Raw genomic sequence first — 18,751 nt, 5'->3', positions numbered from 1 at the left:
CGCTGTGTCTCTGTCAAATAAATAAATAAAATCTTTAAGAAAAAAAAGGGAGTGGGACGGAGGGACATCTTCCTCTGAATCTGGAGAAAAGGATATAAAAGCCTGGATTTCAAGTGGAGCTTCTTTTTTTTTTTTTTTTTTTTGAGATTTTATTTATTTTTTTTAAAGATTTTATTTATTCATGAGAGACAGAGGCGGGGGGAGAGAGAGAGAAGCAGACTCCCAAGGAGCAGGGAGCCCGATGCGGGACTCGATCCCAGGACCCTGGGATCATGACCTGAGCCGAAGGCAGACGCTTAACCATCTGAGCCACCCAGGCGCCCAAGATTTTATTTATTTATCTGACACAGAGAGACACAGCGAGAGAGGGAACACAAGCAGGGAGAGTGGGAGAGGGAGAAGCAGGCTTCCCGCGGAGCAGAGAGCCCAATGCGGGGCTCGATCCCAGGATCCTAGGACCATGACCTGAGCCGAAGGCTGACGCTTAACGACTGAGCCACCCAGGCGCCCCTGAAGCGGAGCTTCTTAAGTTTTCTCACGGACAGTTCCTGCAGACCATGGTGGAAAATGCAGTAAATGTGTGCTCTCGGGCTCGGGGGCCCTTAGCAGACAGCGGCTGTTCACAGAAACACTGTTGAGGTCCCATGGTGTGTCTTTCAGATAGAGGGCAACTGCGCATTCTGTTGTGTATGATTTACTTGTTTTCATATAATGAAGTTACTTACCACTTAAATTGCTTGGAATCGTTTCTGGAAAACTTCTCGTAAAGCGGATGTGCCACATTTGTCTCGCAGCCTCCATCAGCCCCAGTCGGAGCAGCTCGTACTCAGACAGTGATAGGCATGAAATGGCAGCCATGTTTCCAATCAGAAGTCAGAGCTCTCTGCCATGTTCCTATAGAATTGCCAATCTCTGGAGAAAGAAATGTGTTTCACAGCTGGGGGGAATTGCCCACTGCTGTTTTCAGTAACCTTCCCAAAGAGGGAGGCCCGCCTCTGGGTGATCAGTGCCCTGGGAATGGGCTTTATTTCCCCTCCAGTGCCCCCCCAGGCCTCCCCCCACATTGTGCTTCCCCTACACTGCCATTCTTCCCAAGAATGGCCCCCGTCACCCCCTCCACTGAGGAGATTAAGGTTCTTTTCATGAACTTCGGCCTCCGCCTTCCATGTTTCTATGCCAGTCTCCTCGCCTGGCCCTCCAGCCTCAGGGGAAGAGCCAGGGTTCTTTCCTCCTTTCTAAGGTAAATCCTTCCTCCTCTGGCATACCCAGTCTCCTTCCCACTCTACTGCTTTCTTCCATAAAACACATGTGGACAGAATGTCTCTGTTTTGAGAAATGGTTGACTTCACTCAGCAGCCATGCTCTCTGGCCGATCGTTGTTTACTGCCAAACTTCTTGTACATCTTCATATCCAGCCTGCATTTCCTCTTTTTTTTTTTAAGATTTATTTATTTATTTATTTGAGAGCGAGAGAGAGAATGAGAGATAAGAGCACGAGAGGGAAGAGGGTCAGAGGGAGAAGCAGACTCCCCGCTGAGCAGGGAGCCCGATGCGGGACTCGATCCCGGGACTCCAGGATCATGACCCGAGCCGAAGGCAGTCGCCTAACCACCTGAGCCACCCAGGCGCCCCTGCATTTCTTCTTTATCCATTCACTGCCTTCTTAGCTGGCCACTTTCTCCTGGCCTCCACATCCATCGTGCTGCTGCCATTGCAGAGTTCCCAATGACATCACTGGGACGTCCGTGAACGGGTCCTCTTCTTCACCCTCCTGGGGCTCTGTAAGGTCTGATGTGATTAAATTCCTTTCCTACTGAAATACTCTTCTTCCTTTCTCGCATGTCCACTATCCTGATTGACCTCCTTGTTTTCCTGTTCTATCTCAGTTTCTTTTGCTTGCACTCCGGTGAATCCCAGGCATTTTCCAAGACTCAGCCCTGGGCCCGCCCGCCCTTTTGTGGCCTATCCCTGGGAGAGCTTATCTTTTTTCCTGGCTCCTTACCAGCAGCAGCACCACCAGAGCCAGTCCCCCACTCCAGTCTTTGTGTCTCTGTCAGTGGCACCACCTTCTTCTTAACCTCCAAGAAGGGAAACCTCAAAGTCAGGAGTCTTCGTGTTGGGGTACCTGTACTCTAGGGGTACACAAAGACTTTCCAGGGGATACATGGGCATGGATGAGGAATCAGTTTCCAGATTTGCAGCTTCCATATGTACTCTTGTCTACAACGGATATGCTCGAGACTATCTGTTCCAAAGGTTCTCCTTTCCCAACTCCCTTAAAGTCACCCTTTAGCCCTTAGATAAGGGGGAAAAAGGCATGGTGGGTTGCCCCAGGGTATAAAAATTTCACGGGATGCCACAAAAGTAAAGCAAAGAGGAGCAGCCCCTTCTTTTTTTTAAATTTTTTTTAAAGATTTTTATTTATTTATTTGAGAGAGAGAACAAGCAGGCAGAGCAGCGGAGGGAGAGGGAGAAGCACACTCCCCCTTGAGCAGGGAGCCCGGTGCAGGGCTCGATCCCAGGACCCTGGGATCAGGACCTGAGCCGAAGGCAGACGCTTAACCGACTGAGCCACCCAGGCGCCCCTGGACTATTTTTTTTAAGTATAGTTAACATACAGCATGAGCAGCCCATGTTTCATCTTGGTGACAAATTCGTGGCAACCGTATCTATCCATCTTAAAACTAGAATTCAGAAATGAGCTGGTTGTTCCGAGGGGGATATATTAACATGTTCACTGGAACTTAAAAATGAGCTTAGACCTCTTTTGACAGAAAGGGAGTCTGATGGAGCTGATAAGCCTGCCACTGGCCAACATTTTCCATGTGTACTTAGAGCACAGCTTCAACGGACTTACAAAAAACACATCATTTGCTCTTGTTTAAGCTTATAAATGACAGATGGCAAATTAAAAATATGACAGGGGATATAGAGTTGTTCATATTTTAGGGGCCGTTCCAGCAAAAGTCTTGAAGACCATCACAGTGGCTCACTCACCTTTACTGTGTCCCTTTCTGTCATTCCCCACATCCAGTCAGTCCTACTGATTTTTTTCCTATTGTGTCAGTTGCAGACTCTGCCGGGTTTTCCAAAGCTTCCTGTCCGCTCTGTTACGCTATATTACCCCTCTTGTAGCTAGCCCCTCTTGAAGTGACTCTTCGAGGCTCTTTCCTCCCTCTGTGTCTTTACATTGCTCTCCTCTGGCGGCGTGCTCTTTCCTTAACCCTATTCGTCGTGCTGCTCTGGTCACTACTGATCTCTCTCCTCTCTAACTTCTACAGCGTTGGCTATTCTATGCAGTTAGCACTTATAGAACATCAGTGTTTGATAGCTCTTTTCTCGCTCTCTAAAAAGCTCCGTAAGAGTTAAAAAAAACATCTCTTTCGATTCTGCAACATCCCCTTTTGCCTAATGCAGTGCTGACCACATAATGGATGCTTGATAAATATTTTATTGACTGCCTAGAGAATAAAGTATTCTCTCACTCATTCTTTCATTCTCTCACCCATTCAGCACATATTTTTGAGACCTTTTCTGTACCAGGATTTGTGCTAGGCACTGGGGTACAGCAGGGGAAAAAATAGACAAAAATCCCTACTTCCAAAGACTGATAAATAAATAAAATACATAGTGTGCAAAAGAGTAGTAAGTGCTAAGGGAGAAAAAAGAAAAGTAAGGCAGAGAACAGGAAGTATGTGTTGGTGGCCGGTGAGGGTTGGGGGGAGAAGCATGTGCAATTTTAGATAGGAAGGTCAGGGAAGGCCTCACTGATAAGGTGACATTTTAGTAAAGACCTGAGTGACTTGAGCTTATCTGTGCAAAGGAACCTATTAACGTGAAGGCTCTGGGGCCTGCCCAACTACCCAGAAGGGAGAGCTTTGGCTGGGGCAGAGTGGTGGAGATGAGTCAGAGGAAGCTCAGGCTGGGAAGGGCAAACAGATCCTGTAGGTTCTGGATGGATTTTGGCTTTTGCTCAGTGAGATTGGAGACCTTCCGAGGGTTTTGAGCAGAGGAATGAGCTGATCTTACGTTGAAGTAGAAGCCCTGTGGGTGCTGTGTTACGATAGAGGCAAGAGATTAGTCGGGCAGCAGACTATAATAACACAGGCCAGAGATGGTGTTGGCTTGGACCAGGGGAAGAGGTGGTCAGATTCTGGGTTTACTCTCAAGGTAGAACAGACAGGATTTGTGGACTGATTGCGTTGAGGTCGGAAGGGAGGCAGGTCAAGAACCGAGGCAAGGTTGCAGGTTTCAGTCCTAAAGGAACGAAGGCGAAGTTGCTGGTGGCTGAAATGGGGCAGGCCAGGAGAGGAGCCGCTTTAGTGAGCAAGGCAAGTCAGCAGTGCCTGTTGAATTGAGGTATCTGTTTAGACATGCGCCTTCTCGAAGTGTTGATTAGTCCATACCAGTGTGGGGTCCGGGGGACAGGTCTAAGGCCGAAGACGAAAATTTGGGAGACTTCGGCAAATGGATGGTATTTACAGGAGTGCGACTGTGACGGGATCGCTGGGCCCTTCACTGCTAAAGCAGGCATGGGGCAGTCTCCCGTTTACTGAGCATCTGGTATGTACCAGCCTTAATATACAAACCCTAAGCTAGATACTTGTTTTACTGAGGAACGAAAAGGTTCTCAGAAACTGAGGACAGTGAGGTTAAAGATCAGCCAGCCTGAGGTGACAGCTAGTAAGTAGCAGAACGGGGATTCAAACTGAGCTCTGTCTTGACTCCAAAGTCCGTGTTCTTCCAAGCATCCAGCATCTTAATTCAACAGTACATTGCATTTTGGTAAAAGTGCTCTTGGCAAGCCAAAATCAGTATCCTTATAAAGTAAATATGCTATGAATCTTCTTTTGAAATGCAGATGGAAAGGAAACACCATAGTCATTTGGTTGTCACGTGGAATGAAGATTAGATTCAGAAGTTCTGCTACCCATTTGCCCCAGAATTTCTCAGAAAAGTCCTGCTTTTCTTCCTGCTAACCTTTTTTTTTTAAAATAAGAAATATGAGCTAAGGAGAGTGGTAGGGGTCTGAGGATATAAAGGGGAGAAAGGCCATTAGCGGGAAGGTGAAAGGAGGTGTTTGGAAGACAAAGGTTGCCCCGTTTCCCTCCCTCTCACTCTGTGTGAATGTGTATTTGTATAAGTCTGTGACCACCTATAATATTTAGTTAGCACTGTGCTGACTACTTTATATGCTTTGGCTTCTTTAGTCCTTAGAACAACTCACTGAGGCAGATGCTAGCCCCCATTTTACAGATGAGGAAACTGATGCTCAAGTTCAAACAGCTACTAAGTGTCCATTACTGTTGCTCGATCAAACAAAAAGTCAAGTATACAGGATAGTGTGCTATGGGAGATCCAAAGACACAGGAGGCCTTGAGGAAAAGAGATTGAACATATAAAAATTGTAGTATAAAACTAAAACGTACGGAGTGGCGTATTCTAGTATATAATGATTTACAAAACGAGTCTTAGTCCTAAGTGCCATGTATTTAAGGCATGAATCCTTAATACACGGGTCATGAGTTCACTGTGGTCTGAGGTAGCCTTACAGAAGGAAGCACTTGAGCTGGGTGTCTGAGAATGGGTAGGATTTCACTTGGTAGAGGAGTGGTCGGAGGTGTTCCACACAAAGGGATTGGCATGAGCTAAGGTCTAGAGACAAAAGACATAAGACATGTGTGGGCAAAAACTAGCAGATCGGTTTTAGCTGCAGCAGAGAAATGGAAGCTTTAACTAGAAATGTGGTTTAGAAGATGGACGTTGAGTCTTGGGCTTAGGGACTGGTCCTCTGGTGAGTAGTCATTTGAGCAGGAGTTGAAGGAAGAGTACTCTGGTGGAGGGTGGCTGGCAGCCTGAGGCTGCAGGAGAGATCAGGTGGGAGGTCACAGCAGGAGCTCAAAGGCCGAGTGCTTGAAGGCCTTACCTGTAAATGTAGCACAGAAAGCCAAGTACATGACCATGGTGAGAACCATTGGAAAGGAGGGATGTCCAGGGAACCAAGGACAGGGAGGAGGCGAAGACACCTTCAGGCTCTTGAATGTGGTTATATGACCTGGAGAATGGTAGCCCTATAAATAAAAAGAAGCCAAGAGAAGGCTGAGCAGGGGGAAGGTCATGTTTTTGTACAGACAGAGATGGTATGAGATACCAAACTAAGAATGCCCCGCCAGGAAGTAGGAAATATGGAACTGAAACTTGAGAAGTTAGGATTAAAGATGAAGAAGTGTTTGTCTCTGGCATGAAGATGAGAGTAGATGTGGTTTCCAAAGAGGCAGAGTAGCGAGCACGGTGGAGGGTCAGCGCCGAATCCTGGAGGTCAGCCGTATTTAGGAGCCAGAGAAAAGGCCTCAGTGAAGGAGAAGAAGAAAGAGAGGTCGTCAGTGCGATCTATTCAGATTATACCTGGCCACCTCTTGCCAGTCAAAGCAAGGCCAGAAAGTGAGAGCAAATATTTAGGAACTTTTGTAGCCTGTGACTTGTATTTTACAAAAGTATTGGCCCACAACAAATGGGAAATTTAAAAAAACAGGTCTGCACCACCAACTGAGAGAAGCGCAGGGTTGGAGAGAGGACTGAGAGACCCACTCTTAGGTACATATCTGAGAGAACAGAAAATACACGTTCACACATAAACTTGGACACGAATGTTCCATAGCAGCATTATTCAGGAATACCCAAGAAGTGGAAACAATCCAAATGTCCATCTATTGAAAGGAAATGTAAATGTCCAGCTATTGAAAGGATAAGTAAAATATGGTATATCCATACAAAGGACTATTATTCAGCCATAAAGAAAGAGTAAGGCACTGAGCATATCTTAACATAGAGAGGAGTTGAATTACTATGTTGTACACCTGAAACTGATAGAACATTGTGTGTCAACTATACTCAAATAAAAAAATTTTTTTAAATCAAGTATTGATACATGCTACAACATAAATGAACCTTGAAAACATTATGCTAACTGAAAAAGGCCAGACCTAAAAGTCCACATATTATATGACCATTTATCTGCAGTCCCCAGAATAGACAGTCCATACGGACAGAAAGTAACCCCGGTGGCTCCCAGGGTCTAGGGACAGGAGCGAATGGAGAGTGACTGGGTAACAGGTGTGCGGTTTCTTTTGGGGAACCAGAAATGTTCTGGAATTACATAGTGGGATGTTTGCACAACCTTATGAATATACCAAAAACCACTGAATTCTCCACTTTGAAATGGTGCATTCTATGGTATGTGAATTATACCTCAGTTGGAAAAAAAAAAAAAATACAGGAGGGCGGGGCGGGTGAGTAAAGCAGGGAGGAAGCCAAGGCCTGGATTTGGGCATTATAAGAAGGAAGATGAAGCAAAAACATCATTCCATATGTCAGCAGTTCGGCAGTCTCCCAATTGTAGTCCATGAACCTCTAGGTTTGCTGCATTGACATTTGCTCTGATAGTACAAAAGCAGTGTGGGTAACTGCTGGTGCCCTATGGTGAGTCAGGGCAGGGCCACCAGGCTGCACTCGCGGTCCTTGTGTTCTTCAGCTGCGCACTCTCAGCCCCCCTCCCCCCAAAGAGGGCCAGGTTCCCTTAAGAATGTCCTTGTTGGGGGCGCCTGGGAGGCTCAGTCTGTCAAGCGTCTGCCTTCGGCTCACGTCATGATCTCAGGGTCCCAGGATGGAGCCCTGTGTCAGGATCCCTGCTCAGCGGGGAGTCTGCTTCTCCCTCTCCCTCCGCTGCTCCCCCTGCTCATGCGCTCGTGCTCTCTCTCTCTCTCTCTCTGTCTCTCAAATAAATAAATCTTCAAAAAAAAAAATGTCCTTGGTGAAGAATAAACATGAATTTTATTAAATCTCAGCCCTTGAGTACACGTCCTTTTTTTTTTGTAAAGATTTCATTTATTTATTTATTTGACAGAGACACAGCGAGAGAGGGAACACAAGCGGGGGGGACAGTAGAGGGAGAGGGAGAAGCAGGCCCCCCGCCAAGCAGGGAGCCCGATGTAGAGCTCGATCCCAGGACCCTGAGATCATGACCTGAGCCGAAGGCGGACACTTAACAACTGAGCCACCCACGTGTCCCACATCTTTTTAATACTCTGAAGAATCGAGAAGTCTGCACAAAGCACTCCTCCTACATCCTGAAGGGCAGAGGCTGTCTGGAGGCAAAGCTCTTGTGCTGTGCTTGAGCTGCGTGGTGAATGAACAGCTTCTTTTTTTCATTGAACACCATTTTTATCTGAAAGAATGACTGACAGGCCAACCGTGGTTGTTGAGACCTGGGCATTTGGCAGATAGTTTCTTGAAAATGTACAAAGTGAGTCTGTCACTTCAAGGAAAACAACTGACAGTATTTGTTGTCAGTACTAAAATTCAGGCTTTCGAGTGAAAATTTGAATTTGGGAAAAGTTGTATCTGTCACCAGGAGCTTGACAACTTCCCAATATATAAAGACTTTGCTGCTGGAAATCAGTGGTGATATTAAGAAGTAGGATTTTTTTGGTTTATCGTATTCTGACATAGGTCAATATTTGGAAGATCTGCCTAACTCAGTGAACGAGTATTTTCCACATGACCAATGCATGGTGTTACAAAAATCACGCCTGGGTAAAAGATTCATTCAAAGCACATGAGAGGCCAATGGATTTTAACGTAACAGCATGGAAAGTTCACCGATATGGTTGCAGAGCCCACATTGCAACTTAACCTTTAAGAAACTACTTACTTGTCCAGTTTCAGTATAGTATCAAAGAATAGTATTCAGAATGATGTGAAAAGGTTATTAAGATTCTCTTTCCAACTGTATATCTGTGTGAAGCCAGATTTTCTTCGTATGTTTTAACCAAAACAACATATTAACAGACTAAATGCAGAAGCAGATTTGAGAACCCAGCTATCTTCTATTGAGCCAGACAAAGGCCAGAAATTTGTAAAAATGTAAAACAGTGCCATTCTTCTCATTAAATGGCTTCATTTGCTTGTTTTGGAAAATAGAGTTGTTTTCATTAAAAGCATGTTATTTATATATTATGTCATCAGTTTACTGTTTTTGAATGAATTGGCAATGAAATACTTTACATTTTTCTTCGTTTTGTTTTCTAACACAAGAGATGTTGATAGATAGTATCCACACTGACAAATGTCGTTTGAGGTCATCCTCAGTTAGTTTAAAGAGTCTAAAGTGGTTCCAAGACCAGAACGTTTGAACACCCCTGCGGTGTGCTATGGATGTTATGTCAACGCTTTGCATGATGTTTGAGGTAGTCGTCTTTTTTGACAAAACTGGTATTATCATCAGACTAAGCCAACACATAGCAGTTCTGTCTAAACCTATTTTCTGCCGCACACTTGCCAAAAATGCTCTATTTTCTTTCCACCGGGGTCATATGAACCACTGCCTGACCAAACGGGGTCATATCCTCGCCCTCTGGAGTCCAGAAATAGCTGTACGGGTTGAAAGGTCAAAGAAATTTATCAGACTGTAATGTAAACAGCTCATTTCTGTTTCTTCAAATGAAACTTCAGAACCTGTGGGATTGATAAGTAATTTCACAACTATTATACAGAGAATAAGGAGTTCCATGAGCAATCTAGGTTGTGACAGATCCTGGTTTCTGACGCAGCTGGCACTTGGACCCCAGTAAACATCCAGGGACTGACTGGGGAATGTAGCTGGATACTCCGTGACTCCCTGAACCTCTGAGGAGGACCCAATTCAGTGTGCTTTGAGGTTCACAGTGTTTTGAATGCCCTAGTTTTTGCTGTTGGAATGTTCCCATTCTAGTAGGGGATCCTCAGGTTTAGCGTTTATGTTAGATCTCATCCTGCATTTGCTAATAAGTTTCTGAAGGCCCCCCTAGCCTTTAAAAAAATAATCAAAAAGAAACGGTTACAGTATTAGCCAAGCAAGTTCCTATGTTTCATAAACAGGGTACCTGGAATCAGTGGGCGTTGAATAAACATCAAAGGAATGAATGAGCCAGTGATCCACAGGCTATCTAGAAAATTAACTAGTTGCATGAAGCTATAAATTTGTTTATAAAACGGGACGCCTGGGTGGCTCAGTCAGTTAAGCATCTGCCTTTGACTCAGGTCATGATCCCAGGGTCCTGGGATCGAGTCTCACATTGTGCTCCTTGCTCAGCAGGGAGTCAGCTTCTCCCTCTCCCACTGCTTGTGCTCTCGCTTGCTCACTCTCTCTGACAAAATCTTAAAAAAAAAAAAAATTGTGTTTATAAAAAACAAACCTCTGCTTGTTTGGTTCTATTAAAGGAAGACCATAAACCCCAGGCAAAAAGCTCGGAATTTTATTCTCAGGACCTAGTACGGACCGCTGCCTTGCCTTAGGATTTTTAGTAAAGCATTGTTTCTTAACCCTGGCTGCACATCACCATCCCTCAGACCTACCGAATCAGACTCGCCAGTGGTGAGTGTGAGGAGGTGCTTCTGTTGGCTTTCAAAGATTCTTCAGGTGACTACAGCCATTATATTAAGCATTGGCTCCCATGAAAAAGCCTTAAGACTCAGAAACAGCTTGTAGGACAACACCCTCCCCAAAACAGCACATCCCTGCAGGGCAGCCAGGCTCCCAAACCCACCGAGCTGAGTGGCAGCCAAGAGCAAGGTTTGATGTTTACACACTCAAAATCAGCTCTGGGTTGTCCCAGCAACTCGCCCCACACAGTTCCTTCTTCCTCTCTGCGGCTTCATTCTGGGCTTCGTTGTTCTCTGTGATGATCTCAGTGTTCTTGGTAACCGGGCCTGCTGCATTCTTATTTTTCTACCAACTGCTCCATCTTCATCTGTGTTTACTAGTATGCACTAATACTTCACTTACCTGCGTGGAACTCAGCAGCCGCCACCACACCCCCCACCTATACCTGAAAACAGGAGAAAAGGGCATTGAGTGGCCAGGACAGATGTCACCAGGCCTATGCACTGCATCTGTAAGGAAAGCACCCAAGACTCTTGCTCTTACATCTTTTTTTTCACACCTTTAAAACATAGTTATAGTTTCTAAGGCCTGCGGTAAATTAAAAATAAAGAAAGGAACTATCCTTGGCAGGCACACAGAAGAAGCTCAAGAACTGACTCCTGATCCCTGAGTAGTGAGGAAAGGGGCATAAAAGCTCTAAGAAATGGATACACGAACTCAGAATGGAGGGCCTACAAGGTTGAGAGCAAACAGTTTTACACACCTCAATAGGTCATGACTGTACTCTAGAGTAATTATGGCCCAGATCACCAAGAAAATATTAAATTATATTCAATTTCAAGAAGCAGGGTAATGTATGTTGTTTTTTATTTTTTTGTTTGTTTTGTTTTTTAATTTCAAGCATTCGAAATGGTTTTAGGGCTTCCAGTTGGTTAAAGGTCTTCGTGCCTAAAGGTAAACCCTTGGCTATCTAGAACGTATTTATCAGTACTCTAGATATTTAAGATCTACTCTATTTATTTATTTTTTTTTTTAAGATTTTATTTGTCAGGGAGAGAGAGAGCACAAACAAGGGGAGCTGCAGGCACAGGGAGAAGTAGGCTCCCCGCTGAGCAAGGAGCACAATGTGAGACTCCATCCCAGGACCCTGGGACCATGACCTGAGCTGAAGGCAGATGCTTAACCGACTGAGCCACCCAGGTGTCCTGAGATCTGTCCTATTTATTGCTTCTATTAATTTATACCCCTGTTCCTAAAACATTAAAAAGCAGGGCACCTGGGTGGCTCAGTCGGTCAAGCATCTGCCTTCAGCTCAGGTCATGATCTCAGGGTCCTGGGATGGAGCCCCATGTCGTCGGGTTCCCTGCTCAGCGAGGAGTTTGCTTCTCCCTCTGCCTCTCCACCTTCACATGCACGCGCGCTCTCTCTCTCAAATAAAGAAGTAAAATCTTTAAAATAAAAAGCAAAAGATTTAAGGCAATCAGACCTTATTCTGTATGCTTTCTAGTACCTGGCTCTGGTTCTTAGCAAAACTTGCTGCTAACCTGGTGCTCGGTCCCTGCCAAATTTCTGCCCACGTGATATGTAATGAGACTCAATCCTATTTCTTTGCTCATTCATCTGACTGTGAAAGGGTCATAGATGTCTCCCTCTCCCTTGAGCTAGTAATCCTATGTCCGTCATCTCAGCTAGCAAGAAAAGAAACTGTTACATGCCACCTCCTCCCTCATCAAATGCTCTATAAACAGAGTACCTGGCATAGAGTAGGCATTTAACAAACGTGTCGAATGAATGAGCCAGTGATGCACAGGATATCTGTAAAATTAACTACTTGCAGGAAGCTGTAAATTTGATAAAGAGGCTAGCCCACGATGAGAACAGCAATCCAAGAACATCAGCAGATCCTGGCACCAAGGAGATCAAATAGTTGATACACTGTTACGTGAAAAAAACAAAAACAAAAAAAACAGGATATGTAAGTACCCAAGCTGTGTTGGTAAGTTAAAAGAATGAAAGTATGGGAAAACGGACTAGTAGGACATAGGCCAGTATATAATAACAATTATGCATCTTGTTATTCACTTGATAAATAATTGAGCATTTTCTCTGTGTGTAACACTTTTCTGAGCATTGCAGTTAACCAAGCTCACCACCAGATTGCCCATGAAAAACAAGCTGCAATCTATAATTTGACGGCAAGAATTGCAGCAACTGTAAACCATGAGCAACTCAAGAACACTAATTATGCAATGATAGGATAGGTGAAGTGTCCTTCCAGAAAGACGCGGGGATTCCAATTCTTTGCACACACACGACTGCTGTAGGAGTATTGCCAAGCACTCGAGCCAGACTGCTTGCTAACACTGACTGTGAACGTGTAGTAAAACCTGGGAACGTGCTCATTGTAGTTGAGGAATACCAAATGTTATTGACCCTTTTTAATTCAGCAAGCCGCCTTTCGACAGTTTATGGCCCAGCCTGAGATACCCCTTGTACTTCAGTCATGGCCCTGGGACCGTGCTGGGAATCACAGCTTTAGATGACATTTTTCCAGGATATTCACATGGATTCATAACACAGTTGATGCCCAGACCTCAGTATGTGAGGAGTATGCGACTGTATATGCAGGCAGGAATCCAACTTTACAGCCGGGCATGAATTTACGTTTGTCCTCTTCATAAGCTGATCTTACTCTGCTAACAGGACAGGTGACGACATCAGATCATAAAGGTGTAAAAGAATGTCCCCGGGCATAGTTGGGCACTCTTAATTCCTTGAATCATTTGGAAAAAACGCAAGAGAAAATTCCTAGCAATATTTAAGAGGCTATAAGGGACACCTAGTCTGAGGACCCAGTTTTATATTGACTCGTATAAAACTCCTATCTTCAGTTTTAAATTTGGATTTGCAAAGAGACTTCCGATTCTTAGGGATGCTGTTATCTTCTCCGCCGACGTCCACATAATATACGGATTTTCCACTCTGGGCTGCATTTCCTGCCAGCTAAACTTCCAAGACAAAACCAGGAGGGCATCTGGCACGGGTAACCCTCTTACTGATTTTTCTCCCCTCTAGGTTACCCCTTGGCTGTGTTTTTTCGGCGTTACCTTTTCTTCAAGGACAGCTACCTCATCCATCTCTTCCACACCTTTACAGGCCTCTCAATCGCTTATTTTAACTTTGGTGAGTGAACTCAGCAGTGGCGCCGTGATTGGAGGGAACCTGGGAAGGAGCAGACTTGAACAGAATTTCGGGAGAGAATCTGATGGCTAGGGAAGTTACAGTGCTCTGCTTGCAAAAAGAGGGTTTGTATGCGCAGGAACAGAGCTTAATTTTCCTCTTACGTACATTCCTCTCCCCTCTAGTATTTTGAGAGCGGTTACCTTGGCCTGACCCCATCATTTTCTCTGCTGGGGCTGGCAGCGGATGACGGATGCAAGCAGCCTTCGTCAGGAGCATCCCTTTAGCTCAGGCTTTCAGAAATGCCGTAATTCCCCGACAGTCCCTTATATTTATACAATTCATTTCCTTCCCTCTCCGAAACATGAGTCTCTTTTCAAAGAAAAAATCCTCACACCAAACTTGCTTCTTTAATTTTAATTCTCCTTGTGTTTAGAAGTTTCAGGAAGGGTGGGAATGCAAACTACAAAAACAAAACAAAAAAACCCCCAACAACCACAGGCTAAACTGCGCTCTCCCCTCTGCCTGCAGGACATCAGCTCTACCACTCCGTGCTGTGCGTTGTGCTTCAGTTCCTCATCCTCCGACTCATGGGCCGCACCATCACTGCTGTCCTGGCTACCTACTGCTTCCAGATGGTAAATGCGCCGCTCCCTCGGCGGGCAGCTCAGATCCCAGCCGACAGCACTTCAGGGGTGGGGGGACGTCAGGGACTGTGGCACAGCAAAAGAGAACTAAGAGATCCAGTTTCTAGTCCTTTCTCCCAGCATCACTTGCGCAGCCCCAATTCGGGTAGGTCGCTTTTCACGGGCGCCAGGTGTCTCATCTGCAGATGGCAATGGTGGTATTTTACCTGCCTCCAGGGAGCGGTGCCAGCTAACCCCCTGTGCACAGGCCTGGGCCGCTCGGGTTCTTTGATTCGGACCAGGATTAGCCCAGCTAGCTGGCCGTGAGGGGTGTCACTTAAAGGCAAGAGAGGAAATCAGCTTGGAATGTTTAGCTAATGACTCTAAGCTCTGAATTCCCCGTTTAGCCCTCATTTTGCCGAGAAGCCTTGAGCAAGTCTCTTCCTCTCTACAAATTCAGTTTCTTCCATTTATAGGAACTTAAAGCCTTTAAGGAGGAGACCAGGAGAAAGGAAAAATGAAAGAATACAGTGGATTTCAGAGCAGGGAGAAAATAAAGAAACCCTAGCAGGTGGTAGGATAAATTCTCCCCCCACTCCCCAGGTCTACCTTCTTGCCGGATATTATTACACAGCCACTGGCAACTACGATATCAAGTGGACAATGCCGCATTGTGTCCTGACCTTGAAGCTGATTGGTGAGTGCTGGCTCACTGCCTTCCCCTTTTACACCTAGGCTCCTCCCCGTCCAACCATAGACTTAACTCTGTTTTCCCCCTGGTCCGCTCCTGGCTACACTCAGTCCACAGGCCACATCCTCAGTGCCCTCCCTCTGTTCTACCCATGCCTTCTCTCTCTGCTCAGGTTTGGCTGTTGACTACTTTGACGGAGGGAAGGATCAGGTAAGTACCCATTCCTCTGCAGAGAGGTTAAGGAATGTAACCAAAGGGAAGGAGAAAGGCTGTTGCTACCAAAAGACTGCACCCAGATGCCAGGGGCAGAGCCTCTCGCCCATGCCCAGCCTGTGTAAGTTCTGTTTCAGAGAGCACTGAGCAAAGATCAACAAATCTAATTTCCCCAGATCCAGCTCGTGCCCAAAGTCCAGAGATCAGTGCCAGCCTGGCATTTGGAAAAGCAGCAGCCGACTGTTGCTAAGTTACCCCCGCACATCCTCATTTTCATGTGAAGCAACTCCTTTTCTCCATATCGTGCCCTCAAAGAGACGGCTATCTTTTTTTTTTTTTTTTATGTTATGTTATGTTAGTCACCATACATGACATCATTAGTTCTTGATGTAGTGTTCCATGATTCATTGTTTGTGCATAACACCCAGTGCTCCACGCAGAACGTGCCTCCTTAATACCCATCACCAGGCTAACCCATCCCCCCACCCCCCTCCCCTCTAGAACCCTCAGTTTGTTTTTCAGAGTCCATCGTCTCTCATGGTTAAGAGACGGCTGTCTGAAGAAGCCCGGTTCTGTGGGGCACAAGGGTGGGGAACATGCAAACTGGCCCTTGGGGGGAGATGCAAGGCTATCCTAAACCATTCATTCTCTTCTCGGCATAGAATTCCTTGTCCTCTGAGCAACAGAAATATGCCATACGGGGTGTCCCTTCCCTGCTGGAAGTTGCTGGCTTCTCCTACTTCTATGGGGCCTTCTTGGTAGGGCCCCAGTTCTCAATGAACCACTACATGAAGCTGGTGCAGGGACAGCTGACTGACGTACCAGGGAAGATACCAAACAGGTAAATGCCCCTCTTGGTCAAGACCTCTGTATAGGTGTCTCACCCAGTACAAAGCCACTTCTAAGTGACTTCCTGAAGGCCAGCCCCAGCCGCGTTCTCCAGCGTGGCCCTGGCTCACAGGCCTGTGCCACAGCAGGCACTGGACTGTCGTAATGGGCACTGGACCTGCTGCTGGTGGCTAGCGGGCCCTTTTCAGCTTAGGCTACTTCCAGCCATCCATTCTGACCCTGTAGTACAAACATAAAAATTCACTTTTATGCCGCAGGATTTTGCCTGAACAGTCACGTCCCTGCCTTTACCAAAAAAAAAAAGACTGCTAAATATACATATATATATATTATATATGTATATCACAGTAGAAAATTGAAAAAAGTTACCGGAAAAAATTCCCTTTCCTGAGAAGTTGCCTGGCCTGTGTTTGAGCATCAGTTCAGCCAGGGTAGGAAGGAGCAGGTTGAGACTCAGCCATCCTCCTGCCCTCCGCACTGGCCTATCAGCCCTGGTGTGGCCGGGGAGTGCCGGCGAGGCCGCGCGATCCGTACCATCCCCCCAAGGGGACGCCCCCCGGGCTCGCGCATGCTGCCCCCCACCTTCCCCCCTGCCCCCCGCACTGCCCTGCCCTTCCCCGGGACTCGCGGGGTGCCGAAAGCCAGCCACATAATGCTGCCAGATACCGGCTTTGCACCGAGAGCTCCTCGCCCCGCACACTCTGAAACACTTCTCTCTGTAACTTAAGGTCCGCGGGTGAAGGGAAAAGCCTCTGCCACTGCCCGTCCTGACCGTGCTTGTTCCTTTCCAGCACCATACCTGCTCTCAGGCGCCTGAGTCTGGGCCTTGTCTACCTGGTGGGCTACACTCTGCTTAGCCCCCACATCACAGAAGACTATCTCCTCACTGAAGACTATGAAGTGAGTGATGACTAATGCTGCAGCCGCCTGGCTGCATCAGAGCTAGAAACGGACAGGCAAGGGTCCCCGTAGATAGCCAAGAAGTGGGTCATACCATCAACAAATGCGTGTTGGTTTTGCTCTAGATCTGGGACAGTTGGTGTCCATGCCAGCCGGGCCGGGACATGTTCAACAGCCAGCACTGAACGACCTTCGCGGGCACAGGGCTGTGCCAGGTGCACGTTTAGCACCCCTCACCTCCCGCGGGAGCAGCTCCTAGCTTGGTTTATTGCAGCCAGGGACTCCTTGGAGCCTCGTAGCTTCCGTCCTCTCCAGCCTGTTTTCTTCTCTTGATAGATTGGGGGCTTCTAGGGAATTCAAAACCCAAGGGAGGGGGAAGTGCTGGCTTTTGCTCCTGCCCAGCTGAAAGGCTTGCAGCAGTTCCCTACGCGCTCTGGGTAGGTTTGCCTCTTAAATTAACATTGACCGTGGATATCTCAGCATCCCTCGGTACTTGGCGTCCCGAATGCTCGGGGCTTTAGAGGAGTTAGGGACAAGGCTGTTTCTGGGACTCTCCAAGAAAAAGGTGACTGGCTGTTCGCTGGGTTCCCTGCGTCCTCCTCTTAGCCTGTTTGAAGGGCTAAGCCAGCGGGCCGCCAGGTGGACCCGCAGTAGTCAGCCACGCGTTTGAAAAGGAAGAGCGTTAGGGGAAATTTGCCTTGCCCAGGTAGTATCCCTAACGTGTGGCCGTTCTCTCTTCTCTCAAGAACCACCCTTTCTGGTTCCGCTGCATGTACATGCTGCTCTGGGGCAAGTTCGTGCTGTACAAATATGTCACTTGTTGGCTGGTCACCGTAAGTAGAAAAGATGAAACCGGGGCCTCGTTCAACAAGCCGTGGGGCGTGGTGGGGAGGAGCATAGCAGGAAGGCTCACGGACTGGCTCCTTCCCTCAGGAAGGAGTGTGCATTCTGACGGGGCTAGGCTTCAACGCGTTTGATGAACATGGAAAGGCCAAGTGGGATGCCTGTGCCAACATGAAGGTGTGGCTCTTTGAAACAACCCCCCGCTTCAGTGGCACCATCGCCTCATTCAACATCAACACCAATGCCTGGGTGGCCCGGTAAGCCGCTGGAGGGGACATCTGGGCCCTAGCTCCTTCCTTCCGCTGCTTTCCCAGACTTGAGGGCACAGACGTACTATCCATCTTTCCCCACTTTGGGTAGAACCTCCAGTCATCCTCACACCCACCCACACTTAGTTTTGTCCCTGCTCCCATGCCCCCACAACCCATTCCTGTCATATTTGCAAGACACAAGCAAGACCCAGAAGTGCCTTGGGTTTTGTTTGTTTTTTAGAGAGGGGGAGAGAGAGGGGGGATAGGGAGGGGCAGAAAGAGAGAGAATCTTACACCGGCTCTGTGCCCAGCACAGAGCCCCACGCGGGGCTTGATTTCACGGCCCTGAGATCATGACCTGAGCTGAAATCAGAAGTCAGATGCTCGACCGACTGAGCCACCCAGGTGCCCTGAGAAGTGCCTGAGTTTTAATCCCAGTTCTGCCACCCACTGGTTTTATGTTCCCCGTTGCAGTGGTTTATTTGTCCCCAGTGCACGAGTTTGAGCGGCACGGGAGCTGTTCTGTCCTCCTCACCCCTGCCCGAGGCAGCTGTTGACAGAGTGGCTTGCCCATGCTCACCCAGCTAAGCTTGAGGCCTGTTTTCTGTCTCTGAACGGAGCTATAACTTCACCTTCTTTCATCTCTAAAGCTAATCCGATGGCACTGCCTCCCTTACCCCGGGTGGCCCCAAGCAGGAGCCAGCCACCACCACTGCACGCCTTGGGGCGCTGGGAAGCCAGAGGCAAGATGGTGGCGGTGCACAGACTGGTCTGAGGC

The 18,751-nt window shown here is 47.2% G+C and overlaps 1 protein-coding gene across 2 annotated transcripts in view; it reads left to right on the top strand.

Moving 5' to 3' along the window:
- The window catches only part of LPCAT3 (lysophosphatidylcholine acyltransferase 3), a 39,017-nt gene that overhangs the window by 18,960 nt on the left and 1,306 nt on the right, over positions 1 to 18,751 (top strand). Inside the window, exons 2-9 of one of the 2 annotated variants that reach the window (XM_025851903.2) lie at positions 13,496 to 13,603; positions 14,132 to 14,238; positions 14,830 to 14,923; positions 15,090 to 15,127; positions 15,793 to 15,971; positions 16,771 to 16,879; positions 17,626 to 17,712; positions 17,813 to 17,979. In XM_025851903.2, coding sequence (XP_025707688.1) covers positions 13,496 to 13,603; positions 14,132 to 14,238; positions 14,830 to 14,923; positions 15,090 to 15,127; positions 15,793 to 15,971; positions 16,771 to 16,879; positions 17,626 to 17,712; positions 17,813 to 17,979 — 889 coding nt within the window. The remainder of the gene's footprint in view (positions 1 to 13,495; positions 13,604 to 14,131; positions 14,239 to 14,829; positions 14,924 to 15,089; positions 15,128 to 15,792; positions 15,972 to 16,770; positions 16,880 to 17,625; positions 17,713 to 17,812; positions 17,980 to 18,751) is intronic. The other variant, XM_025851904.2, reaches the window with a different exon arrangement.

Source organism: Callorhinus ursinus, unplaced genomic scaffold (assembly GCF_003265705.2).
Source record: "Callorhinus ursinus isolate GAN/ISIS: 27379988/994484 unplaced genomic scaffold, GSC_fseal_2.0 scaffold94, whole genome shotgun sequence".
In the NCBI taxonomy this organism is placed as follows: domain Eukaryota; kingdom Metazoa; phylum Chordata; class Mammalia; order Carnivora; family Otariidae; genus Callorhinus; species Callorhinus ursinus.
Note: the sequence above shows the minus strand (reverse complement) of the source record. Positions and strands in the feature narration are given on the sequence as shown.